The sequence below is a fragment of the Toxorhynchites rutilus genome, chromosome 3, assembly GCF_029784135.1.
Source record: "Toxorhynchites rutilus septentrionalis strain SRP chromosome 3, ASM2978413v1, whole genome shotgun sequence".
In the NCBI taxonomy this organism is placed as follows: domain Eukaryota; kingdom Metazoa; phylum Arthropoda; class Insecta; order Diptera; family Culicidae; genus Toxorhynchites; species Toxorhynchites rutilus.
The window spans coordinates 120265523-120284802 of record NC_073746.1 but is presented as its reverse complement, the minus strand read 5'-3'; the positions used below and the strand labels follow the sequence as shown (position 1 = coordinate 120284802).

Below are 19280 nucleotides of genomic sequence, written 5' to 3'. Positions count from 1 at the left end.
AAGTAATTACAATTGCTGACAAGAGAAAAACTTCCATGAAGTTGCTCTAAAAACCAAACGTAGTATTACATTAGAATACTATTTCTGATATAAGAAGAAATCAAAGAAAAAAATTAACATTTTAGTTTGTGACATGTTCTGTTTTTTTATAATGCGAAAAATATATTTTGGAAACATGTAATTAGTTTCTATATATCCTCTTTCAAATTTATTCGCAGACACACTCAATGTTGTAACATTTGTGTAACTGACTGGTATGCCTGATATGTGAACTTCCAATCTTCCAGGCTACTAATACAATCAAAGTTTAACACAACCAAAACTCGTGAATCTTCCCACCTTCTATTCTTCATCTCGCAGTTGCACACTATCTTTCCTATTGAGTAATTTCTAGAGCAACATGTCAATAGGGCCTAACTCGAATGTGACAGTTTCGAGAAAAATGACTTTGGAATTTTAATTCTCTTTTTCAATTCCTATTTTAAACAGTAACGTAATTATAATCATAATGACACTTCAACAGAAGCGCGAAAATATATACTTCAATGATTGAAACGAAGAATCAACACTAACATCACCAATTTTTGGAATTATCGAAAACATAAATATGTAGTCCCTTTCTACTTGTAGATTTCAGTTAGGCCCTTTTAGTTAGATCCAATGTTTGTGTTGTTTTGATCAAGGCGCCTAGAAGTTTATCCTAAGGTGGGCTAACTTACTAAAACCAGCCATCTTGGAAGTCTACTGTGTTTTGTTTGTAAACAAAACACAATACGCTAGTGTCGAAGCTCGCTCGTGATCAGTCTGTCTCTTTCACGCTACAAGCAAATAATTCCTCTTCTGCTTTCTTCCGTACTGTTTTCATATACCGCTCTCCTAACCAACTTAGTGACGAAACGGCCTCACCTTCTTGGTTTTGATCAAGACGGGTCTGTGGTACTAGGTGAGGCCATTTCGTCACTAAGTTGGTTAGGGGAGCGGTATATGAAAACAGCACGGAAGAAAGTAGAAGGGGAATTATTTGCTTGTAGCGTGAAAGAGACAGACTGATCACAAGCGAGCTTCGGCACTAGCGTATTGTGTTTTGTTTACAAACAAAACACAGTAGATTTCCAAGATGGCTGAAGAGTGGTTTTAGCAAGTTGGCCCACCTTAGTATATACTTCTAGGCGCCTTGGGTTTTGATATAGATCCTTTTAGATATGCCCTTTTGAAATTTGACATTTTAATTAGAGCCTTTTCGAGTTGTTTGCTGATTGATTACTTTGATTGTTTTCAACCTTTTCAACCAATCCTACAACCAATTTGAGACAGATGGGAAGAAACTTCACTCCAAAATTAGCAGCCTAGAGCAAAGCGAAAACGAGACGCGTCAACGGTACGAATCAAGGAACAATAACATGAAGACGTGTTTGCAGGGAACACGGAAAGAGTGTGATAAACTGCAGAATTGATACCAAGATTTGGCCAGAAAGCGCCAGCAGGAACGCCAGATTATCCAGGCGGTAGAGCGACGACTTGGCGAAGGACGACACCACCGACAGTCGCTGGAATCTCAACTGCAGAATGTACGCAAACATCGGAAGCAGGCGGTGGCACAGGCTCGTGTCTCCAGCGCCAGCAGATGGAGATGGAGATTCAGAAACTAAAATGTGATCTGATCAACTCGGAGAACGCGAAGCACAATGCCAAAAGCAGAATCGTAACATCGAGCAGGAGAGGCGCAAATTCGAAGTGCTCAGTCCGGATTCGGTGAAACGTTCCTACCCACTGCGTGTTGTAACCAACACGAAAATGCAGAACAACTTCATATTTTGCTAAAAAGGAACATCTTGCAAATTTTAAACAAACTCATCTACCGCTCTTTATATATATTTTTTATTTGGATCGAATGAAGTCACTATTTGTATAAGCCCGATTAATTTCCCTAATTTTGAAATGAACGATACTCTTTACAATGTACTAACTTGGGCGACCATTGTCCCTATAACACGAGATACACGATACACGATAAATATATATTCAAAGCGTTTAGATGTGTAACATAGGGTACGCGATCGATCCCGATCGCAAGGATGAGTTCTAAATAGCGACATGTATGTCAAAATCACTTTAGCGATTAAACATTGGAAGCATTCGCATGTTATCAACAGAACTATTACGATGATACGAATCAGTGGATTTGTTATGATGGCACACTTGTCTTTATATGGACTGGATTTCAGTGAAGAATAGTGTACTGTAGGGTTCTTGAATCGGAAGTTTGCCCGATAGGTACCAGCATTCATATCCAACCATTTGAGAAATTTTGGATTATGAGCATGTTGAATATTATTGACAAGTTGATGGAATTCAGACAATACTTAAGTTATACTTATATTTACAGGAGATAAATTTAGTGGTGCATACGACGGAACACTGATATTTGATATAGCTCGTCTCGTCACTCTTGCGCGATAAATCAAATGGCGAATCCTTTATGAAGAACAATGCCAGATTCAAAGCAGACAGAGTAGTTGGATTTCTATACTCTTGCAGATATACATCTCATGACTTCCGTGAAAAAACAGACGGTTGACAGAAAATATAAAACGAATGCATTCAATAAAACTTTTTATTAGATCCAATTGAAGTTAGATCCTTTTGCATCAAAGGGTCTATCTACAAAGTATTATCAGTTAGGCCGTTTTCTCAAAATGATTTTTACGTGTTTTTCCATGTATTCTTAGTAGTTTTTGTTAATTATATGGAGTTTGAGTTCTCAAACAAAAAATGCAATAAAAAGTTTGTTTACATTTTCGAGTTAGGCCCTTTTGACATGTTGCTCTAGATTTTCAAAGTAACGATACAAAAAATCTAACATACCTTAAAATGTCTAGATAACTTTATACATCACCGACATTACGGATGACAGTTTATGAGAGACGTGTCAATATATACACGAAAGAGGAGTGATAAAACGAATAGACGGAAAAATTCATTCATCTTTTTGTGCAGACGAAATAAACTGTAATAAACCAGATAAAATTGCATCGGTTTGGGTTGAAGTTATAGAAAAAGTGTAATCCGAACCATTAATTTGCCGAAAACAGGGATACTTCGATAATGTTAACCAATTTCGAAACAAAATCTGCCCGTGTGAAGGGTCTCTCATTCCACCCGAAGCGGCCGTGGGTTTTGGCAAGGTATGCAGGCTTCCATATATATTGTTTTGCACCGTTTTGATAGATCAATGTGCGAGTTGAGAAAAATGTAACAATTCGAGTAAATTGTAAACATGAATTTTTAATATTCTCTACACAGTCTGCACAGCGGTGTTATCCAACTGTGGGACTATCGCATCAGTACCCTGATTGAAAAGTTCGACGAACATGATGGACCGGTGCGAGGAATTGCTTTCCACAGCCAGCAGCCACTGTTCGTTTCCGGAGGGGATGACTTCAAGATCAAGGTGTGGAACTATAAGCAGCGTCGGTGTATCTTTTCGCTGTTGGGCCATCTGGATTATGTCCGCACGACGGTATTCCACCACGAGTATCCGTGGATTCTGAGTGCCTCGGATGATCAAACCATCCGAATCTGGAACTGGCAGTCGAGATCGTGCATCTGTGTTCTGACTGGACACAATCATTATGTTATGTGTGCGCAGTTCCACCCCTGCGATGATATAATCGTATCGGCTTCACTGGATCAGACGGTGAGAATTTGGGATATATCGGGGCTGAGGAAGAAGAACGTTGCTCCGGGACCCTCGGGTTTGGATGATCACATGAAAAATCCAACCGCAACGGATCTGTTTGGACAGGCGGATGCCGTTGTGAAGCATGTGCTTGAAGGGCACGATCGTGGAGTGAATTGGTCCAGTTTCCACCCAACGCTGCCGCTGATTGTATCCGGTGCCGACGATCGACAGATTAAGCTGTGGCGAATGAATGAATACAAAGCCTGGGAGGTTGATACCTGTCGGGGTCATTACAACAACGTTTCGTGCGTACTGTTCCATCCGCGGGCCGAATTGATTGTGTCCGACAGTGAGGATAAGAGTATTCGCGTCTGGGATATGACCAAACGACAGTGTATTCACACCTTCAGGCGAGAGCATGAGCGGTTCTGGATTCTGACCGCCCATCCAAACCTGAATCTATTCGCCGCAGGTCATGATTCTGGAATGATTGTATTCAAGTTGGAACGCGAGCGCCCAGCCTACGCGGTTTATGGGAACTGTCTGTATTACGTCAAGGAGCGTTTCCTGCGGGAACTTGATTTTAACACCACAACCGATTCGGTCGTAATGACGATTCGTGGTGGCGGTAAAACTCCCGTTTACAGTATGTCCTACAATCCAGCACTCAACGCGGTGCTTTTGTGCACGAGGACTTCCAATTTGGAGAATAGCACTTACGATCTTTACAGCATTCCGCAAAAGGATAGTGGATCTCAGAACGCCGAAACCGATAGCAAGCGGTCGTCCGGAGTGACGGCCGTCTGGGTTGCCCGAAATCGATTTGCTGTTTTGGACCGCTCCAATCAGCTTGTGATCAAAAATTTCAAGAATGAGGTTACCAAAAAAATACAAACACCTGTTTGCGATGAAATATTCTACGCCGGTACCGGCATGCTGCTGCTTCGCGAGCCGGAACACGTAACCCTGTTTGACGTTCAACAGTTGCGAACTTTGGCACAGGTGAAGATTTCCAAATGCAAATATGTCGTTTGGTCGGCCGATATGAGTCATGTTGCGCTGCTTGCGAAGCATACGTTGAACATCTGTAACCGGCGGCTGGATCTACTCTGTTCTATTCATGAAAGCGCTCGTATTAAGAGTGGAGCCTGGGACGAGTCGGGAGTGTTCATATACACCACTTCCAATCACATTAAGTATGCGATCATCAACGGAGATCACGGAATAATTCGCACGCTGGATCTTCCCATTTATATCACCCGCGTTAAGAACAGTCAGGTGTTCTGTTTGGATCGGGAATGTCGCACCCGGGTGCTGAACATTGACACGACTGAGTACATGTTCAAGTTGGCGCTGATTAACCGCAAGTATGAGGAAGTTCTGCACATGGTGCGCAACGCGCGTCTCGTGGGACAAAGTATTATTGCCTATCTGCAGCAGAAGGGTTATCCGGAGGTCGCTTTGCACTTTGTGAAGGATGAGAAAACCCGTTTCGGACTGGCCTTGGAGTGTGGCAATATTGAGGTGGCCCTGGAAGCTGCCAAAGCTCTGGATGATAAGCAGTGCTGGGAGAGACTTGCGCAGGTAAGACACACTCTATAAAGGTTCAATGTTTAGAATTTGATTAGCTGACCCGGCAAACTTCGTCTCGCCAAAATTGATTTTTTGATATGAATAGTTTTCAACATTCACGTTTTCTTACTAAGCAAACGTTTGTGGGTCCAATCGCAGAACTCTTCATTGATTGATTACCCTTCGACCCTTCACAATTTCCTTTTACTATAAATATCCTAGTACTTCTACCAAAACTCATCATCTCTATATATATATAAAAATGTTCTGTTCGTACGCGTCAAAAACTCGAAAAGCAAGGAACCGATTGAGCTCAAAGTGGTACACAATATACAATCCACAGTGTTGTTGTTACGGCATAAAAAATTGGAAAATTGGAAGAAAAATGATTTTATATATGACCAGAGTGCGTTTCTGAAATTGAGCTTCTAATGAAAATCGACTATTCAGTAATGAATATGTGTTCTATGTGATGGAAACATCTTTTTCCCACGTCTTTGACAAAATCATGAATTGAGATTGTGTTTCGAAGTGATTTAAAATTTATCGATTTCCCTCATCAATTTATATATATATATATATATATATATATATATATATATATATATATATATATATATATATATATATATATATATATATATATAAATGTTCTGTTCGTTTGTGTACCCGTCAAAAACTTGAAAAGTACGGAACCGATTGAGCTCAAAGTTGTACACAATATACAATCCACTTCAAGGAATGTTGTTGCGGCAAAAAAAAATTGGAAAATTGGAAGAAAAAAGACTTTATATATGACCAGAGTGCGTTTTTGAAATAGAGCTTCTAATGAAAATCGACTATTCAGTAATGAATATGTGTTCTATGTGATAGAAACATATTTTTTCCACGTGTTTGACAAAATTATGAACTGAAATTGTGTTTCGAAGTGATTTAAAATTTATCGATTTCCCTCATCTATCTCTTCTCTATATATATAAAAATGTTCTGTTCGTTTGTGTACGCGTCAAAAACTCGAAAAGTATTCATGGAATTCAACTCAACCATGCAACCACAATGTGTCACGGCAAAGCGTGGCAGGGTACAGCTAGTTATAATATAAAATTATTCTCAGACACTTCTCGTTCATGATTTTTCAATGACTTGCAAATAACATGTTTCTACGTGAACACATGTTTGATACAGTTGTCAGCACTCGTTCCTAGAACGATAGAGGCATGTTTACTTACTTTCTGGCGTACGCCAAACGCTTGCGTCTGCTCTGGTCCCTTATGAACGGCTTATCCCTTGGCTCTTGATTCCAATCTCATTCAAGATGGTGAATCGGCTTACAGCCTCTCCGGCGATTCGGTATGTGTCCCGTGTTTCACCGATTTACGGTGCTAACGTTAATCTTAATCGGGAATAGAATCGGGTCCGATTCCGTCGATCTGGGCAGATTAAGGGATTTTGCGATTTTTTTCTGGATACCTTTTTACACTTCTTTCTTTTTTTTCCTCCTGTGTTTTGGATCAGGATCACGACTATATGGCCAGCAAAAAAGTGATCCCAGCGGCGTTATAGCAGATGCCGTGAGTTCGGTTTTAGTCTTCATTACATTTGTAGGTTCCCCATTTTGCATTCTCTCCGTTCCCAGCTTGCTATGTTTCTTCGGCTGATCGGCTGATAAGTTTTAACTGCCGGCTAATCACATCAAAATTCTCGCGCTTCTGATTCGTTCGTTGCCATTGGTCTTTCAAAGTTATTGTGTCGATGCGTACGACTCACCCAACACTGGAAGATCGTTGAAGTTCTCCAGAGGTGCATACGCGTTTTGCGCCTGTAGAAGAAAGCATTCTCTGGTTTCACCAAAAGAAATTACTGTTTTCGTCATCAGCCATTTGATGTTCTTTAGTCTCAACTTCTCCGGAAAATTAAGTCTTGCATAGAGTCCGATCTACAGTGCGCACACTTTGGCCTATATTTACACAGCTTAAACTCTTCATCCGTGTCGTGTTGACCGGCACACTTTTTTCATCTACGTGCTCCTTTGCATCGTTCCTCACTATGGTGAAACCTGAGGCATTTGTCGCAAGCTATTAGTTTCTGTCCAAATGGCCTCACTCTGCTGTAGAGATGTGCCATCCGCTCATGAGTTGTTCATTCGAATCGCTTCATCATAGTGAGCGGATTCGGATCGGCACGCAATCAAAACTAGAGATGGGCAAATCGGTTCATCATAATGAGCGGCTCAGAGCCGTTCAGCTCATACAAGTGAGCTGCTCATTTGGAACAGCTCTTCGGCTTAGTTGAATTTTGCGGTTGTCCACACAATTGCATATGAAACGTAACTACCATGGGACAGTTTATAGTGTACATTTTCTTAATAGACGGAAAGCAAAAAAATAAACGAATTTAATTTGTAATTGTACACAAATTAAAACTAATATGAATTCTAATAATATAATGTACAACAAATATTGAATGCCGAAATCCAACATACAAGATGCTTAGAACCAGTAGTAGCTAAATAAAATGCCTTCAGAAATATTGACCGAGACAACGTTTTTTGATAAAACTACCGACGAGAAATAATTATTCACAATGAAAAAGGTAACAAAAGGACCATTATCACTCATCAGCGTTTATGCCGGGTGGCTTTCTGAATTGTTTTGATTCAGCACGCGGAAATAAATTTATGTGGTTCCACATTCATGTTTAAAAAACAATATAATATAGTAATTTTATTTACAAGCATATAATAATGTGTATTATTTTCTTTGGCGATGTAAGAAAAATTTAATGAAGTAACGAACGACTGAATATCTTCAAAACAAAAACCTTTTTCCTATCTGGCATCTCCGCTAAAGCCAAAGAACGAAGAGAGACACACGAATACAAACTGACGTCATATCATAAAGCGCGGGAGACGAAAAATTCTTTCGCGTCTCTCAATTCACACTCTCTGCAGCTTTTGCGATCCACAGCTCTTCAAATCAACAGCTCATCGGCTCAGCAGCTCATCAGCTCAACAGCTCAGTAGCTCATCAGCTCATCAGCTATCCAGCTCCGTAATGAGCTGATGAGCTGCGCTGTTTTGAACTACAGCAGAGTCTGCTGTAGCAACAGAAAAGACGTATTAGAGAGGAGACACTCAAGAAATCCACTCCGGGTGTCACCCGGTCACGCTACGCCACTGATCTCTGATGATACACCAATACCAGTTTTTAGAGCAAATGCAAATGGTCTTGTTTTCAGCAAGGCGCGTAGAAGTATATCCTAAGGTGGGCCAACTTGCTAAAACCACTCTTCAGCCATCTTGGAAGTCTACTGTATTTTGTTTGTAAACAAAACACAATACGCTAGTGCCGAAGCTCGTTCCAAGGCGCGTAGAAGTATATCCTAAGGTGTGCCAACTTGCTAAAACCACTCTTCAGCCATCTTGGAAATCTACTGTGTTTTGTTTGTAAACAAAACACAATACGCTAGTGCCGAAGCTCGCTTGTGATCAGTCTGTCTCTTTCACGCTACAAGCAAATAATTCCCCTTCTGCTTTCTTCCGTACTGTTTTCATATACCGCTCCCCTAACTAACTTAGTGACGAAACGGCCTCACCTAGTACCATAGACCCGTCTTGGCTCGTTCATGATCAGTCTGTCTCTTTCACGCTTCAAGCAAATAATTCCCCTTCTGATTTCTTCCGTACTGTTTTCATATACCGCAAAGTCATATCCTTTAAGATAAAAAATTAACATTTCCGAAATTTCTAATCTACGACCAATTAGTCTGCTATATACGTTTTCAAAAGTTTTCGAAAAACTCAAACCTAAGATTTGCAACTTCATTGATGTATGAATTTTCTGAGTACTTACCAATCTAGTTTTCGAAAAAATCACATAAATAGACATCTCGATGCTGGTACCAAAAGTTTTCCAAAACGTTGATTTGTCCACATTTTATCTACCGTGATTTTTTTTTAGTAATACAATGACAGCTTCCTTGAAAAAGTTGCGAGTAGCCCTGAATGCTAGTTTGCGATATGTTTACAATTTATCGAGATATTATAATTGATGGAATTTTCATTCTGGCAATTCTCGGAATACAGATCATGTCTAACTTTGCAGAAAATAGTTACCTCAAGGAAGCCTAATTACCTTTCCAACAAACTAATTCCAATGCGGTAATCTCGAACCATGAACTTCATAATTCCTTATCATAAATCTTCGTATTATGGACAGTCGTTCTTTGTGAGAGGCATTGGAAATTGGAACGCGTTACCTATTAACATAAAATCAATTAAGTCCACTTCTGGATTTAAGCGAGCAATTCTTGCCAGATTTGATAGCACGAATAAAAACAATAAATATTTGGGACCTTCAGGAACTAGTTCATTTTTAATTGAATGAAATAATCTAAATGAATTCACTTTGTGGCATTCAAAAAGACGTCACAATTATTATTAAATAAATAAATAATTTTTGAGTAATGCAAATATTTGTGTTTTGTTTGTATGGGAGCCCTACCTTCCTGAGAAGGGAAAGGGGTCTCGAACAATCATAAGAAAGTTCTCCGCCCTCAAAAACCCCTAAATACAATTTTTCACCCCGATCGGTTCAGTCATTCCCAAGTTCATAAAAATCAGACAGACAAACCGAAATCAATTTTTATATATGAAGATAGATTAATCTGCATCCTTTTTCTAGGTCGCATTAATGCAAGGAAACCATCAAGTCGTCGAAATGTGCTATCAGCGTACCAAAAATTTCGATAAGCTATCCTTCCTATATTTGATCACCGGTAACCTGGAAAAGCTGAAGAAAATGAATAAAATCGCCGAAATTCGGAAGGACGTCTCGGCTCAATACCAGGGAGCTCTTCTGCTGGGCGATGTCAAGGAGCGTGTTTCCATTCTGAAGAACTGCAACCAAACGTCGTTGGCATACTTGACAGCCAAAACACACGGTCTGGAGGAGGATGCTAACCAGTTGGCTGAAACTATTACCGCTACAGGAAAGGATCTTCCGGAGGTCAATGAAAAAGCCAAATTCTTACGTCCACCGGTACCTATTCAACAGGCGGAGAGTAATTGGCCTCTTTTGACGGTGTCGAAGGGTTTCTTCGAAGGTACAATGATGTCGAGGGGAGCCGCAACAGTTCACCAAGCACTGGCAGCAACAGAGACCGTTGTGGAAGCAGCAGAGGAAGATGGCTGGGGAGTCGATGACGATCTACGGGATGATGAAAAATTCGACGATGCTAAAGACGATGATGATATTAAAGTGGAAGGAGGTGAGGGAGCCGGTTGGGATGTGGGTGATGATGATTTGGAACTACCAGAGGAACTAATCTCGAAAATTAGTGCCAGCACTGCTGGTGATAAGAGCTTTTATGCCGTTCCACCGAAAGGATTGCCTGCTTCACACTTTTGGACAATTAACTCCCAGCTCGCGGCGGATCACATCCGCGCTGGGTCATTCGAAACTGCATTCCGACTGTTACACGATCAAATCGGTGTCGTTAATTTTGCTCCATATAAAGACCTGTTTCTGGAATCTCACCTCGGAGCGAAAACGTCTTACACTTGTCTCCCAAACATTGGACCGCTTGCAGCATATCCGAATCGCAATTGGAAAGAGCTCAACATTAAGAATGGCCATCCTACGCTCGCGCTAAAGCTCAACGATCTGGTTCAAATGTTACAGGCCTGCTATCAGCTGACCACGACCGGAAAATTCACGGAGGCAATCGAAAAACTCCAGCATATTATGCTTTGCATACCTCTGTTGGTGGTTGAATCACGACAGGAAATCGCCGAAGCTCAACAGCTCCTTACAATATGCCGCGAGTACGTAGTTGGTCTGCAGATGGAAACGGTTCGCAAGGGATTACCGAAAAACACACTGGACGAGCAGAAGCGCATTTGTGAACTCGCTGCCTACTTCACCCACGTGAACCTGCAGCCGGTGCATCAAATTCTTACACTGCGAACCGCTTTGAATCTTTTCTTCAAGTTGAAGAACTACAAAACTGCGGCGTCCTTTGCCCGGCGGCTGCTCGAGCTTGGGCCGCGTCCAGAAGTAGCCCAGCAGGCGCGTAAGATTCTGCAGGCTTGCGAAATGAACGAAACCGATGAGCATACGCTGCAATACGACGAACATAACCCCTTCACGCTCTGTGCAGTCACGTATAAACCCATTTATCGGGGCAAGCCGGAGGAGAAATGTTCACTCTGTTCCGCCTCCTATCTACCGCAGTACAAGGGCGTCACCTGTGTCGTCTGCAAAGTATCCGAAATAGGCAAGGATATAATTGGGCTGAGGATCAGTGCGTCACAGTTTAAATAATCGTGTGGAAAGTATTCTTTCGTGAGTTAATTATAAGACGCATTTTGAATGGTGAAAAATTTATACTTTTATTAAATATAAACTATAAACTATCCCTTTATTGTAGTTCATATAAAATTGCGTATTATGCAGTATAAACATATGGATAAAACTGACAATGAAGTGATTCCGAAATCAATAAACGCATACTGACAGTTATTAATTGTTTGCTGTAATTTTGTAACCATTTGTACCGTTTTGCGGCATGCCATCTTTGTCCCGTGTCCCGTCAAGCGTATTCAGGCTACTTCAAGTCTCCAGAAGCCATTACATCTGCAAAAAGAGAAATATAAAATGAAGCGTTGAATAACCAAAGTACTGTTCCACCGCAAATGATGATTTTTTTCATAAATTTTATTTTTGTATTTTTTTATTTTTTTACATTTGGAAGGACTTAAGCAAAGATTACTTGAAAAAAAAACTCAGAAACGATTGGTCCGATTGATTTGGTGTCTTCCGCGATGTTTTAGGTTATACCGTGAAGCTCCCTTATACCAGCCAGTGCATAATTCCATATGACATAAAATACTGTTTTTCTCACTAACTATCTTATTTGTTCTGATAAATTATATTTGTGTATACTCGCAAAACTGTAACATTCGAAGCACATTACGTGAGAAAATCAGCTCGTTCCAATCCATTTAAAAACGGAATACCGGCTCGTAAATGGATCATTGAGTTCATTGAACGGCATCCAGGAATATAAAAACGGGTGACAAGCGTATTGTGAAAGCATCGTGCAGTTGCTTGGAAACGCAACAAATCAGTAGCTGGTTTCACTAAACCCATGAATATTTTGAGGAAGAAGCGCTCTCCAATGTGTTGAAATTTCCGGAACAGATGTTCAATTTGAACGAAACAGCAGTGCGTACAATACCTACAAAAGAACTGGTTTTAGCTGGTTGCGGTCAAAAAAACGTCCAGGCAAAAGTAGTTAACCGTTCAGTTTTCAGTTTTTGGTTTTTAAGGGACTTTAACCCGATGGTCATTCGTCCCTAAAGTAGTTAACACCGATTGAGAATCTTGCACTGTACTGTTTTGACGTACAGTTAGCGGCAACGTTGGTGCTATACTCGTACAAATCGAGAATGCCAGAAGAGATCTGGGAGAGGTTGGCCGAAAGCTGGGCCGCAGCAAGAACGGAATCGGGTTGGATGTCCCGAATTGTTCCTGTTTCTCAAGTATGTTTTTACCCTTGGCTTGTCCAGCAGAAAATATCGCTCCCTTTTATATTTTTTTCAAAATGGACATAAGTCCCATGTCTCTTATGAAACGATGCTGCTATGCACGGAAAAAAACATAATCATGGTTTGTCTTCCACAAAATTCCACTCAAATCATTTAGCTGCTGGACGTCAGCTACCACTCAAAAGCTGTGGATAGAGAGACGAACCTACAATCGACATTGATCAACAGATTCCGATGATGTTGATTGTATCCGTTAGATCCTGATGCTGTTTTCAGAGACGAACCAGCCTACGGCTGAATGTCTCTTAAATTTAGACCAAAAAAAACTGATGCTGTTAATTAACGGAATTAGGAAAATTATGTTTTTGCCGGTTGTAATTAGGACCAAAAGGTGCAAAATGTTATCCATCATTATAGATGGTATCAATACAGAGACGCTCTCATCCGTATGTTTACCAGTAGTGAAACGAATACCAAGCAAGTAGCACACTTGATAACACTACGCGTAAGCACTGATTATTTGAGTACACAAACGTTAAATATTGTCTTAGCTGAGCGGTATATGGGTACTTCACGGTGGAGAAAGTATGCATTGTTAACACTCCTATACTCGCGCATTGGTCTGTCAGACCAAGAAATCAATAATTCGTTCATTTCTCAGAAAATATCTTTTTTGACTTTCAACTCATTTGGCTGGTTCGTCACTTTAACTTCCATTTTTGGAAGAATGTCGGGAGTGAGAATTGAACTCGTGACCTTTAGCGTAAGAGGCATGGATGTTACCACTACGCCAGATCGCCTCCACAGAAAATATCAACACAACGACTTTGCGATTCTCTCTAGCTTCGTTATTCGTCGTTAGTCATCGTTTAACGTATCGCATGTGTTGGTACAAAGGGGACGTGTGCCACTTTTTTAACACTTTCGGTCTGACACACCGACGCGAGGATAGGAGTAACTTTTTTGGACAAGTGCCTTTTTTCATATTCTAGAATATTGTTGAATGAAATGTATAAATTAATGTTAGTGGTGTAGAATATTTATTGAATATTATGCATAAGATCATTACCGGACTATTTTTATTTGATTTCAGTCCCTTTTGTAACAGGATTGAACGGATCCATACATTAACTATGCGTCGATATATTCGTCGTTAAATTCATACGTTTAAAAGCAAAATATAAATGTTTGACTTTCGTATAGTTATTCGCTAAATATAATGGTCATACATATACACATATGTGAAAGAATTTCACTTGTGGGAGAATTGTAAACAGTAGACTATAAACTGATCGGTAGCTTATGGTAGTTTTGAACAGTTACAGTTTCGAGGATATTTTTCTTAAAGTGGACAATATCGACAAGGAAACAAGAAAAAGAAAAGGAAGTTCCTAGAAATCCTTTTATATAATCTTTTTATGCCCCATATAAAAAGGCATTAATTCTTAATTTACAAGGAAAACAGAGACAAAGAATATTAGAAATATGCAAACTTTATATTCCAGAACCTTTATCATCTGGTAATTATTTAGAAGGTCGTTATACATTCTTCTCTTCCATAAAAGACCCGAAAAACACGCAACAACTGCATAAAATGTAAAAAAATATGTTTGTTTCGAGCTATGTTCTGATTCTTACTCGAAGAAACCACAATCGATTAATACGTTTTTCATGTTATTCCATAGCTCTTTATACTTCCATGAATTCTATTCAGTTGCTTACTTTTAATTAATAACAGTGAAAAATTCGAATTTCGTCATTTGTGTTGGAGTATCAAAAATTACTCTATTTTGAGGAGGCTGAATTAGATGACTATTGAAACATAATAAAGACGAAGGAAACATATTTTTTGGAGTTGTTTCATTCAATCATACCCTCTTCTTCAAATAAATGCCAATAAAGCCTGAAAAATACACAATGGCAACATTACAGAGAAGTTCAATTTTCGGTCTGTGACACCGTGCGCGAGTATACGTGTTATGATTTTGCACGCGAGTACAGGAGGGTTAAAATCAAGTATTATTTTCATTTGATTTCGAAAACAGCACTTGAAACTTTAAAACAAAATGATTTTGATTTTTTTTATATGTTGCAGCGGACAACTAATTAAGTTTATTTCACAGTGCACCAAAATGGAAAAATTATGTACAAAAAAGTTATAATTTTTTTTAAAGTTGGTCGTTTGATTTTTTTTAATGTTTCTTATAACTGCTTCTAAATCCAATTTTATGAAGTACGAAGATCCGAAGATCGCCGGGAAGATTGGTTTAGAGCGGTTACTCAGGTTACCCAGAGATAATTCTTCAACGCTGCAGTTGGAGTTCGATAAACAATACGCGCGATGAACGACGATGTATATTTACGATCTTCCGGTTTTACAGGAGTTCTTTGAGTTATTTTTACAGGTTTCCCAAAAATAACTCTCTGCCGTTGCGATTGGAGCTCGATGAAGAATACAAGATTTAAATAACGGAATATATCGCCGGAAAAATCGGTTTTAGAGCAGATTTCTCGCAGACAACACTTCGTTGTTGCAATTTCAGTTCTATGGACGTGAGATGAATAACTTCATATATATATATATATATATATATATATATATATATATATATATATATATATATATATATATATATATATATATATATATATATATATATATATATATCTCACCTGGAGGCGATCTGGCGTAGTGGTAACATCCATGCCTCTCACGCTAAAGGTCACGAGTTCAATTCTCACTCCCGACATTCTTCCAAAAATGGAAGTAAAAAGTGACGAACCAGCCAAATGAGTTGAAAGTTACTTTAATACAGATAAAAATAAAAATCTCCGATCTAATTGGTTTTACAGGAGTTCTCTCGGTTACCTTTTCAGGTTTTCCATAGTTAACTCTTCGCCGTTGCGATTGGATTTAAAAAAAAAGTAAGTTCAATAAATAAATGAAAAATTGCCGGTCTAATCAATCGTGTTGTCACATGATTTTCGAAATTTCATTTCATTGTGTGGTCGATAGTTTGCGTTTACGTAATCACTTCACTCACCTCAGTGAATCCTGATTCTTACTTCTCCCCATTAACAACTATCCCTCCCACGAATAGCATACTAACATTCCTTCACTCCCCCTGGTGATTGTGAGGACGTTGCCGGCGTGGTTATTGATTATTTAAAACTCGAATCACCGAAACTTGCACAATAAGAATGGTTTGCTACTCCCAAGCATCATTCAGTATTCATTGTGCAATTTCGCCGGCTCAGGTCATACACGGAGAGCATCTACAGAGTGTACAGTCTACCCAAGCACAAGCTCAAAATATTCAGATCGAAAATAATAACTTGATGAGTAGAGGAGTAACATTCCTCATTTGTCTAACACAAACATACCTGATGTTTTCTACAAGTATGCACATTGCTATATTTTTGGTGGTCAGACAGAATCGTACCTAATAGTTGTTTCAAGTATATAAAACAGTGCTGATGCAGCAAAGATACAAGCAAGTGATAAACAAGTAACAAGCAAGTGTATAAACGATTATGAAGTTATGGTTATGAAATCCGTTTTAGGGAAACACATTTCGTTGAGAACAAAAGTTCCCCCAACTTGTATGTATTTGCACTGCCGATTTCCTCAGGCTGCTTGGGTTTGAAGTCAGTGGTGGGGGAAATCGTAAATCGGACCAAATCAAAATGTGGCATTTAGTGCGTTTATTTTTACAGGCTCAGTTACACAGGTTTAAAGGAGCCGAACTCTTAACTGTATTTTTACTAGAATATATTAACATGTCTCCTTAATTCTATGTTGTGGCTGCAGGGTATCGTGCTGATTACGCTGGAGGAAAGATCCTCTCTGGAGCCACCAAATGTGGCTGCAGGGTATCGTGCTGATTACGCTGGAGGAAAGATCCTCTCTGGAGCCACCAAATGTGGCTGCAGTTCGAGATCGTGCTGATGACACGAAGGGAAAGCCCTTTACTGGACGCTATGTGGTAGGCCAGATCACGTAGAGCGCATAACGAGTATGCGCCTACTGGTGCGATCCGGTAGTACCGCGTCACTTGGGAGTTTGGCCGGGCGGAGCCAAGGGAAGGAAAAGGGAGAGGAAGGGTGGTTGGAATTTCGGATCTTTGGAGGAGGGGTGTTCAATACTTACCAGCGCTTGTTGCGCTGGGATCTGCCGGCGATGATGTCCAGGGTGCTCCCGATGGTGTCCAGGATGCTCGGGCGATGTCCAGGGTTGTGATACGTTTATGACAAAAAAGAGGGGTTCGGTACTTCGCCACGACGCTCCTACGTCCGTGGTATGGTTGAGAGTGTCCAGTTGAGAGTGCGTTTATTCTGTTCAAGTTTTCTCTTATATACAGACATTGCCTTCTTATCTACCCCAGAAGGGCGTAGCATAAGAGAGAGAAAATTACAATTATTTATTCTAAGCCAGACGGGCGAACGAGGGATGATTATTAACACGCTCGCAGGCGTGTTATCTTTTCCTCTCCGTTTTATTACTTATTGTCCTAGCTCGGAGATAGGCTCCGTTTATAGCACCCATAGTGCTCTCTTTTTGGGATTTCTCCCGTCCTTCGGTATTTACGATCGGAGATAGGCTCTGATCGTAAACACATTACGTCGTTTTGCTTATTTTTGTTTTGTTCTCCTTCCCGGCGGGTTATCGCTGGCCGGAGGAGTTTTATGATATTTAGGTTTTCAGCTAGCAATAATCGCACTTCGGAAAAACCTCATTAGTTACGATAAAGCCACTGCGCAAGCTATTCTGTGTATTTAGGATAGAGCGCGATCTAAGCATCCGCTCTATCGTTCTCGCCATGAATCACGCTCTAAAGGCATGATCCGTGCGGCGACATACCGGCCCTCGTAAATCGCGTAAGGCAGATTTACCAATTGAGCTACGCCGCATCTGTTTCTAATAATTTTTTCTTCTATGCTTCTGATGCTGTATCTTTTATTACTGTATAATTCGCAATTGTTTCATCTTATATTCTCTTTTCAATATTATGTTTTTCTTACATTCAATTTCCTAACCTGAAGTTATACAATGCAATTCGTTTGCTATGAGCGGATGACTTCCGTTTATTCTTCATACATGGTGTGTTATAAATTCATTCTTTGCTTCGTTACAATTTATTAGCCACTTTGCCTTCAGATTCATTTACAATGCAAATCCTATTCATTTTAGCTTTGTGTTACACTTCATTTTACTCTCGCAGGAGTATTCAATTTTCAAATTCAATACTTCTTCTATCCATAGAAGAGTCTTCAACTTTATGTACTTTAATAGCCATACAACGGCGCCTAATTGCTTCTTTCACTGAACAAATTATATTTTTTTTTTTACTATTACATTAGACGACATATCTTCTCGTCAGTTTATGCAACCCTTTGTTGCTTATATTTCTTATTCATTGTCAGATTCCTCATTTTGACTACAATTATTTCATATTCAATTATTTTCTTCTATTTTACATTTTGTGTACTTATGGTCTAACAGAGTTTTAAATCACTTTTTCTCTTCAATTCTTCGGCATGCCGCCTTGCTTCATTGAACGTCCCTCCAATGCTTGGTTTTAAAGCGCTGTGTCTTCTAATTGTTGCCGGTTCAATAGGTTGTCCATTCGGATATGGACATCGGGTCCTGCTGTGGCTCTGGATCTGGTGCAGCATCTTCGTCTGCAGCAACGTAGATAAATGATCCCGATTATAATCATTAGTATGCTTACGAAAAGGGCGGCGTTCCTCCAAAGATACTTCGATTTCGGATGGAAGGGATCCAAACTGTTGTACACGGTTATCATAGCGTTGTTATCGTAGGGATTATCGGGCTTCGGCTCCACCACATCTTTTACGGTGTCATTGAATTCGTCCAATAGGTGATCGGCCACCTGGTATTTAGATTTGAAGTATGTTGCAATCTTCTTGTTCATGCCATTTAAACTTGCATGTATCGTTTTGTTGTTGGATTGTATACGGCAATCTGGCTGGAGAGTTACTACTGCTGCCTCATAAGGTGGTGACATTACCACGTTGTCGCAATGTATAACTATTGCCTTTGTATCGGATGCATAGTATAAAACGGTATTAGGAGTGGACAGTGTCTCCATCATAGCGTAAGGCGTGGTTAACAGTTTTGTTGCACATTTGCGGGTACTTGCGATATGCAGTATGACAGCCGCTACGCAATCCACTTCCTTACTCAGTTCTGGTTGAACCGTAATTAAATGCGTATCATTCAGTTTTGTTGGTTCGATCGATGGGTAGAAGAAGTCTTGGTTGTGGCCTACCGCGATGCGATCATGTTCTGTTACAATAATTGAGCCATTCTCAGCCCGTGGGATCGGTATTATCTTAAATACCTCGAACTCAACTTTGTTGATGACAACACTCGTCATGGTAATTATGAGGGAGCCGTTGACTACACGCGTGTTGTATTTTACGGCTGATGGGTGATCCAGGACAATGTAACCA

The 19280-nt window shown here is 40.0% G+C and overlaps 2 protein-coding genes and 1 pseudogene across 2 annotated transcripts in view; 1 reads left to right on the top strand and 2 right to left on the bottom strand.

The window, feature by feature from the left end:
• The first annotated feature begins 2917 nt into the window (after positions 1-2917).
• LOC129775056 (coatomer subunit alpha) lies at positions 2918-11775 on the top strand. Its single transcript, XM_055779257.1, has 3 exons — positions 2918-3185; positions 3304-5266; positions 9937-11775. The coding sequence occupies exons 1-3, from the start codon at positions 3106-3108 to the stop codon at positions 11575-11577; spliced, it is 3684 nt and encodes a 1227-aa protein (XP_055635232.1). The 5' UTR covers positions 2918-3105; the 3' UTR covers positions 11578-11775.
• LOC129775057 (mediator of RNA polymerase II transcription subunit 16) overlaps positions 11630-19280 on the bottom strand; it is a 26357-nt gene continuing 18706 nt past the window's right edge. Inside the window, exon 6 of the mRNA XM_055779258.1 lies at positions 11630-11889. Coding sequence (XP_055635233.1) covers positions 11856-11889 — 34 coding nt within the window. The 3' untranslated portion in view covers positions 11630-11855. The remainder of the gene's footprint in view (positions 11890-19280) is intronic.
• LOC129780788 (U4 spliceosomal RNA) lies at positions 17441-17569 on the bottom strand (annotated as a pseudogene).

What these genes read in the sequence shown, in the direction of transcription:
- LOC129775056 (XM_055779257.1), top strand. Translation starts at nt 3,106, where the DNA reads ATGTTAACCAATTTCGAAACAAAATCTGCCCGTGTGAAGGGTCTCTCA. An exon ending in CGGCCGTGGGTTTTGGCAAG is followed by an intron (nt 3,186 to 3,303) that starts GTATGCAGGCTT and finishes TTCTCTACACAG; the next exon opens with TCTGCACAGCGGTGTTATCC. An exon ending in GCTGGGAGAGACTTGCGCAG is followed by an intron (nt 5,267 to 9,936) that starts GTAAGACACACT and finishes TCCTTTTTCTAG; the next exon opens with GTCGCATTAATGCAAGGAAA.